Source organism: Poecilia formosa, unplaced genomic scaffold (assembly GCF_000485575.1).
Source record: "Poecilia formosa unplaced genomic scaffold, Poecilia_formosa-5.1.2 Scaffold41, whole genome shotgun sequence".
Lineage (NCBI taxonomy): Eukaryota > Metazoa > Chordata > Actinopteri > Cyprinodontiformes > Poeciliidae > Poecilia > Poecilia formosa.
The window spans coordinates 1,394,449-1,402,558 of NW_006799980.1; the positions used below are offsets into that span (position 1 = coordinate 1,394,449).

Here is an 8,110-nt window from a genome sequence, read left to right on the forward strand (position 1 = left end):
ACCTTTGGAGCGATTTTGTGAGGCCGGCCAACCGTGATGACGTTCGCCGCTGTTTCAATTTGTAGATAATAACAAACATACTCTAATAACTCTAAAAAAAAACCCCAAAAAACCCCCAATGTTTTAACAAAGGGGGTAGTTTCTTTTTACACTGGGGCCAAGTTGAGAAGGTTTTGATCGTTTTGTTTCTTGTTTTTGTCATCAAATAAAATTTTCTGTTTGTGTTCGTCAGATTGTCTCGGGCTAATTTAACAATTAGTTTTGATGTAATGACGCAATTAAAAAGGGACAAAAAAAAAACAAACAAAAAAACAGCAGAAATCCGAAAGGAAGCAAAACACATTTTCACAGCTCTGTATTCTGCAGGCAAGGTCCTGAAAGGTTCTGTTTAATGGAAGGGAATGGGCAAGCATCCTTTAGAGGACAGGACAGCTCGGTGTACAGTGAGGAGTAAAGTGAATCAGCGATATAATGAGGAGCAAGGCAGTGTCATGCCTTTTAAGCTCGCACTGACTCTAAAATCGATACCCTGCATTCACGACCAGCACGGCGTTGGCTTTAATTAACTACAAAAATGCCTTGATTCTGTCTAATTTCCTCCACTCGCTGCGCCACCGATTCAGCGGTCTCAGAGAGATCTTGCGGCCTTCACACAAAACGTGAACAGAAAGGAGAGGGGGCGGGGGGAAGAGAACCGAGCGCAACAACGTGGCTCCATATCCGCATGTGACATTTTCCCAATTACAGCTTTTTGCTCCATTGGTTTAAATGACTGTAATTTCCGAGTCATTTTTGGGCCACAGGAGTCAGGAGGGGCCCCTATCCCTCTTATTATAAGACAGCTCAAGCCATTAATGGACCTCAGTTCACCTGCCCATTGAAATGACAAAGGGAATGTAACTGCAATTTCAAGGTAGCTAAGGAAAAAGGAACCTCTTCATGCTCACTTAGTTCTCCATTTTTCTGGAGAGAGAGAGAGTGAGAGAGGTTTCCAAAGTCCCCGAAACCTTGGAAACACGGCATCGTTGTCTAGAATACAACTTTATTAAAAATATGTATTTGACTTGAGGGAATTTTAACCCGACACATTAGGAAGGCGTGTCGGCATTTCTGCAAATGAATTGCATGTTACTGTTTAACAATGGCAGTCTCAAGCTGGAAAAGATAAGTCCACATCAGTTACATCAGCTACATGTACATTTAAACCGGGCCTATTTTGATCAGGTATTTTTTTTTTTTTTGGTCCTTGAAAACATACAGTGGTCACTCAATTGAAAACGTGCAAGATGCACGACTCGGATTTGTGTGATTTCTTGCAGAAGAGCAGAGAGCACCAATCAGGATTTCAAGTTACTGAAAAAGATTCAATTGTAATCAGAATATCTGAGAGCTTCTTCCACCCACTTTTCATTCATTAAAATCTAGTAAGATCCTCATTAGTTAAAATCCTGATTATAATTAAAAAAAACAACAAAAAAAACAATGAAAAGGGGCCAAGATAGTTGTAGATGGGGTCATGCAAAAGCATTAGAACTCCTTAAAAACACAATATTGACAGACTGTTATATGGTTGAACATATTTTGCTGTGGTAAAAGAAACAAAATAATGGTAGATGACAATGAGTCAAAGCAGTGAGAAATTGTGGGATTGACTATTGAGCACATTCTGTGTGTTGCACGTCTCTGCTCTGTTTATCAGCTTCATTTGCCTCCTTTTCTCTAAGCTTTATAAACTAGCATTAATGTCGCAGCGACAAAACGACCACCATGGTGAAATGTAGGATTAGAAATTCTTACTACCGTTTCAACATGAAGTAAACATCCAGATTTTTTTATTTTTTTATTTTTTTATAAAGCATGATTCTTCTGCTCGTCACATGTCTGAATTATTCTCCCGCTCAGCTGGATCTGACTTCAGTAGCTTTAGCGTTCAACGTTTCCCTAGCTTCTTCAACAGTGAACACTCCCCGACCCCTCCACCCCCCCCCAAAAAAAATTTTTTTTTTCATTTATTTTCATAAACCTACACTTTTTTAAACGCCTTTTATTTATTAGACTTTTTAGGTTTTGTTCCGACCCGAGGGTCTTTATCGACCACAGGGCCATTTTCTGGCACTTAACCTTTTTTTTCCTGTCGTAACAAAAGCAGGGGAGCGAACACGCGCGTCTTCAGTCGTGCCCTCTAAATCGCCTCAAACTCAGCTAGCTTCAATGCGACACTCGAGTAAAGATTTGTACTTGGATTGGAGCTTTTGACCTGTGCCCCTTCTTCTTTAGTCAGTTTGGCTTTTTATTCACATTACATTTTATTTTGCCTCCCGCTTTGAAGAGAACCCCTCTGGCTCCCACAATTAGTTTTAGCAATTTCTCTCACTCTTCTCTAGTTTTTCGCTTTACCGCGTTGGAGCTGAATTTCTATAAACAAAGCAACAAATCACTTGACTGATGCAGTTTTTTTTTTTTTTCTTCCCCTCCCTCATCCTTTCTCTCCAGTTCTGCCCAGCAGGGGATTTGATCTTCGAGGTGTATCTGGAAAAGCGTGAGCCGGAGCAGTGCTGCTTAATAAAGGTGAGCGTGTGTGTCTTTATGCATAGGCCGATGTAAAAGGGTGGGAGGGGGGAAGTAAGAGAGAGCAAGAGCGGGATGGAGGTTGTCGAGGGTGAAAGAGTGGGTTGAACAATAAATGGGGGTTGATGGAACAAGGCTGAGACATCTGTGGTTTAACCTGGTGGGATTACTGCCACTGAAATGAATGAAAAACAAACTAATCAAAGAAATCTGCGTAAATTGTGCAAGTAATTGCGTTTTCCGTGGGGCGCTGGCAGTTGAAGGTCACAGACTCCCAGTCTAATGTTTGCCGCAATCCTTGAGAGGGTTTACGTTCAGATAAAAGCTGCAGAGAAAAGTTTGGTGGCAGTTTTCTCCTTGTTGAGACAGGTATACTTTTGGCTCACTCTGTCATGTACAATGAATCAATTTGCATAAATCCATGTTTTGTTTTTTTTTATGGTATTTTCTCCTTGTGACACTTTTTCCTTTATTTTCGTTTTTGTTTGTGGTAGCTCTCTCCAAGCATGCGGTCCTGCGAGCTCGCAGAAACTGCGCTGAGTATGAGAAGCGACACCTTTAAGGCAGATGACTTGTGGACCACCTTTGAAGTTATAGAAAATGGAGAACTAGGTATGCAAGATTGTCTGTTATTTTTTTTTTGCTTATTAATATCACTCTAATGGTGCATTTCGGGTTGCGTCGTATTAAGGGGTGCTTGATACGGCATGTATGATACGACTTGTCAAATTAAATTATGCGTTCTAGGAAAAAAGGCTTAGAAGAGCAAGGAAGTCAGGAAATAAACAACTTTGGCATAAAAAAAAGACACTTTTTATTTAGAACAAAGAAGAAAAAACTAATTTTCTTTCAAGGCACCTCACAAGAAAATGGGGTCTAATTTGACTCCAGTTACAAAGCAGAAACTTTGGTTCAGCTACAATTCAGATAAGTGGAATTCATTTATACAGTATTGCAATGAAATGCTGTAGTCATATTGAGATCAAAAATTATGTACAGTTCAGTTCAGGCTCATTTATAAAACATGTTTACATCTAAAAGTATAAAAAAAAATCTAAAAACACAATAATCTTTTATCATCGTATAGCTGTATTTTAACCAGAACCTTTTTGTATATGAGTCCATATTATATTATAGTTTCTTTGAATACATTTCGCTGAAATTCTCAGCTAGGCCTAAGTTACAGTGCTGTGAAAAAGTATTTCCACTTTTGCAGATTTCTTCAGTTTCTGATAACCTGCCCAAATATCAAAAGGATTTTCAAATTATGATTTACTCCTTTCCATTAACATATACAAGCTTTTGAAATGAACCTGGTCTTATTTTGGAAATGGTGTTAGCCCACAGCTTTGGAGAGTGAAGTTCAGTTTCACTCGCCACAGCAGTGCCTGATTACTATGTGACCTTTAGGGTAATGAAATTGCTTAAATGGAATCTGTCTGACAGCATAAAGTCAAAAAGCAACACACTATGCCCATATTAAGAAAAGTAAATGAATCAAGAGGAGAAGCAAAGTCAGTGACATGCATCATTCTGGAAATGGAGAAAACGTGGAACGGTACTGAACCTGCGATTGGCTGACCAGTTCCCCAAAAGTGCGACAGCGACTCATTTATACGATTTTAAAAGAATCCAAAACCAACATCTAAAACACTTTCCACAGTTAAGGTCGCTATTAATTGACCTCAGCCGGTTAGGATTCAATATTGAGAAGAACATTCTTATTGTTCTCATCAATGTCAGTCTTGTCTTTTCAACAGAATGTTTCCACTGTAGTCTCATAATGTGCTTTTCATTCACATCTGTTTTTTCAGTGGTCTTCTTTGTTTTTTGCACCTGAAATATAATTACTAAAATTGCTTTCATGATTAATTTTGTCAGGTCCTGCAGTGTTTTTTTTTTGTTTGTTTGTTTTGTTTTGTTTTTTTGCTCGAAGCACTGCATGGACTTTTTCTCGTGCGTTCTGCAAACCTGGGCTAAGGACGCTTAGTCAATGCTGAGATATGTCGTCAGGGACAGCAGGATCTCCTCCGCTTTGAATACTTGGTGCATTTATAAGACCGAGCTCCTTTGGAATAATGTTTAAGACGGAATTACAACATTTTTGGAAAATGTTGTAAATTTTTGAAAATTAGAATATTTTTTGTAATTTAAATGGTGTTGGAGCCGAGTCGACTGCTTCGATAAACTGATGCCTGGTTTGACTTTTAAAAGATTATTTTGTGCCTATTCTTCCTATTATTCTGAGGACTTCACATTGTTTCTTAAACTTAGTCAGCGTATTACCTTATGTTGTAACTCAAGGTCAAGATTTACAGTACACATGCATTTAGTTCATTTTATTTAACTATTAAGCAAGTAAGTAATTGGGTAGCAAACTGTTAGTTAATGTGCACAAAGTGTTAAATCACCTAAGATTAAATATGTGGTATATAAGGTTGGAAACTTTAGTTATTTCACTTGAAGATCAATATGAAAACATATATATATATATATATAACTCAAGTCTGTGTGTAGATACAAATATAGATGCATAGAATTAAATGAATTGTATAGTTTATACTGGATATGTTATATATGTGTACATATGTACGTAGACCTTATTAAACATATCTTTGAAATGTTCTTTCTTTCATTATTGAGGCATTTAATAAAAAAGTATTTTGGTCATGTGAACAGACCTACAAGGTCCAGTTTACCTTCAGACAGCGAGAGAAGACGAGGTGTCAAAAGTTGACGAGTAACTTCTCTGTAGGTCTGAATAAATGTGTAAAAATACGATATTGTTTGGAATTAGAACTATTTTTCTCGCTCCATCCTCAACATATGCAATTTCTTTTAAATAACTGGTTCTAAGTAGGTGGGGTTTTTTTTTTAACAAGCCTTTGATTTTATTTAATTATTGATTTTTCCCAGGTATCATACTAAAAGATGACCAGCAGAGAAATATATCTGTTCTAAACTTGATTCTGTAATATCACTGACTCCCGACATAAAACGCGTACTCAGCACTTGTGCATTCCTAAATGCATCACATCATAGCCTTACTATATTGACAGAATAATTAATTATATGTCCCACAATTAAACTCACTGAATCCCTGAACAACAAACGCCCAAGCTTTAAACTTTCTCCTGTGGTCCGCTTTGTGTCCAATTAGCGTCACGGTACCGTTTACGGTTGGCATTTTGTTGCGTGGCTCGTGGAAAGAACAGACCCTCATTCGTTGGCCTGTCGATTAGGAGATTATGCCATCTCTTTAATGAACCGGCGTCTGTGTGAACGCGGCGGCGGCACGCTGAGAAATTATCCGAGCATCATTGGTCTGATGATATGCACATTAATTAATCATCGGTGCCGTCGTATGTCATAGATTACCTTCATCTTTCCTGCATGATCGACCTAGAGAGCTGACCCGCCTCATCTCACATTAATAGGCAACGACAGCTCCTTGTGCTTCACACTTCCCCATTTGATCGTAGAAGAGAACCGCGCAAAGAGGAAAGTCTGATTCGTCACAAAGCTGCTTAGCTCGCCCGTCCCCCGTGCACTTTTCATCAGTTCACTTGGAGTTTACACCTCACTCTTCTGTTTATTTTCCTTCTCAAAAAAAAAGTTCCAGAGGACACGCCGTCCTCTCCGAACAGCGAAGGTGTGTTGAATGCTAAACATATATATTTATATATTTGCTGACAGATCCGAATATTTTCCACGCCAAAACCAGCACGTCTCGGGAAGGATAAACAGTCGAGGCATTTCTGAAAGGCTGCGGCTCGACAGGTTTTGCTCGTAAAAACCACAAAGAGGGGGAGAGGGAGTACATCAATTAGTCATCTTGGTGAATAGCTTCAGAGAAGCACGGTTAACGAGAACAATGGGCAGAAAAAGGGGGGCGGGGGGAGCTAATATTTGTTGGGAAAAGAGGAACTAATTCCGCGGCCCGGGTCTGCAGAGATTCCAGCTCTGAGATGAGCTCTGTGTTATTAATAAGTTATGCCACTGTGGCTCTCTTTACCTCCTTTGGTTATGAAAAACACGGGGGTGTAGAAATGGAACCATCAGAGCAGAGGAGGTAGTACACAAATTATCAGCTTTTTTTTTTTTTTTTTTTTTGGCTGACAGCATGCACCCCTGTTCACCAATTAGGAGGAGATAATAGGTCTATTTTTCACATGAGTGTGTTTTTATAATCAGCTCCTGATATGATGTAGATAATTTAAACTGCTCTTTAATGACAATGGGAGGAACAACAAGATATATAATGTCGTTTGGTTTACATGTGTTCGTCCTGGGTGTGAATTGGCGCCTCGCGTGTCGAATTCGAGCGAGGTCAGAAGACGGGAATGGCTTCGTTGTCGCTTCTTGGGGGATCTGCTACGTTCCCTATCATAATAACTGATCACGAGGTTTGTTGTTCTCTTTCGACAGAGCGACCGCTGCACCACAGCGAAAAGATTCTTGAGCAGGTGCTGGAGTGGAGCGCCTTGGACTGCCCGAGCTCTGCTTTTCTTGTTATAAAGAAATTTGCAGGCGCCAAAAGAATGGCTGGAGGAAAAGGTAAAGTGTGCCGTCAATGAAGGCCTTACAGTAAATCCCATGCATTAGTCACTGTGCGACCAGAAACTGTGGTATTGTGTTTATTATCAGTAATACTTTACAAAATCCTCCTCAGGAAAGTGTCACGAGATCCAATGTTTGCACAATGTTTTGAGTGTTTTGCCCAGAAGAAATGAAGGATTAGTACAATACTGTGACATCTGTAAGTAAAGAGCAAAACGATTCACCGCCAAAAAGTGACCAATAAGCAGTGGAAAGGTGTTGCTAATTTAGCTAACGCTAAAAGTAAAGCGTTAGCTAATATCGGTAGATATTAACTTGTGGAACCGTTGGTTAGAACGAAAAGGACTGGCTGTGACTATTGCAACACAGACATAAATGTTAAACTAGAATGAAATTAGTATCGATATACATCACATTTCTAAATTATAACTAAATTACAGATGTATATATTCAAAGCAATGCTAACTAGGTTAATTTGGCTAAACGTTATGAATAAGTAATGGTAAAAAGAGACTCCCAGATGTGCTATGTGAAATCTGACTTAAATTTTTTGAAAAACTAATTTAGCTTTATATATCACACTCCCAAAGTTCAACAAAACTTAGTGGAAGATATTGACTCAAGGGAGCTCATTTCAAATGCATGCTATACGCTTCAGATTTTTGTTACTTCCACTTCTCATTTAAGCGCAACATAAAATCTCAATAAAGTCCATTTGAATGTGGAGACGTTCTACGGTTAGCTTTATGTTTGCGAGGCACAATAAATCTATAGATGGTCTATTTTCTCACGTTCTGCAGCATGTTTCCAGTACTGTTTTTTTTCCCCCCCAACAGATCCGAGACAGTTTCTAAAGAGCGACTATCTGAAGTTCAGCGATGGATCCTCCAAATTGCTCTCGGGTCACAAATTCCAGGACAAGTACGTTGTACTTCGTTCAGAGAAACTGCTTCTTTACAGGGACATCAAAGTAAGTAAAACC

At 39.1% G+C, this 8,110-nt stretch overlaps 1 protein-coding gene across 5 annotated transcripts in view; it reads left to right on the forward strand.

Moving 5' to 3' along the window:
- Window positions 1–8,110, forward strand: part of arap2 (ArfGAP with RhoGAP domain, ankyrin repeat and PH domain 2) — a 131,651-nt gene that overhangs the window by 110,925 nt on the left and 12,616 nt on the right. For all 5 annotated transcript variants that reach the window (XM_007551328.2, XM_007551330.2, XM_007551329.2 and 2 more), the window contains 4 exons: window positions 2,494–2,568; window positions 3,063–3,180; window positions 6,997–7,125; window positions 7,965–8,098. In XM_007551328.2, the coding sequence (XP_007551390.1) occupies window positions 2,494–2,568; window positions 3,063–3,180; window positions 6,997–7,125; window positions 7,965–8,098 (456 nt within the window). The remainder of the gene's footprint in view (window positions 1–2,493; window positions 2,569–3,062; window positions 3,181–6,996; window positions 7,126–7,964; window positions 8,099–8,110) is intronic.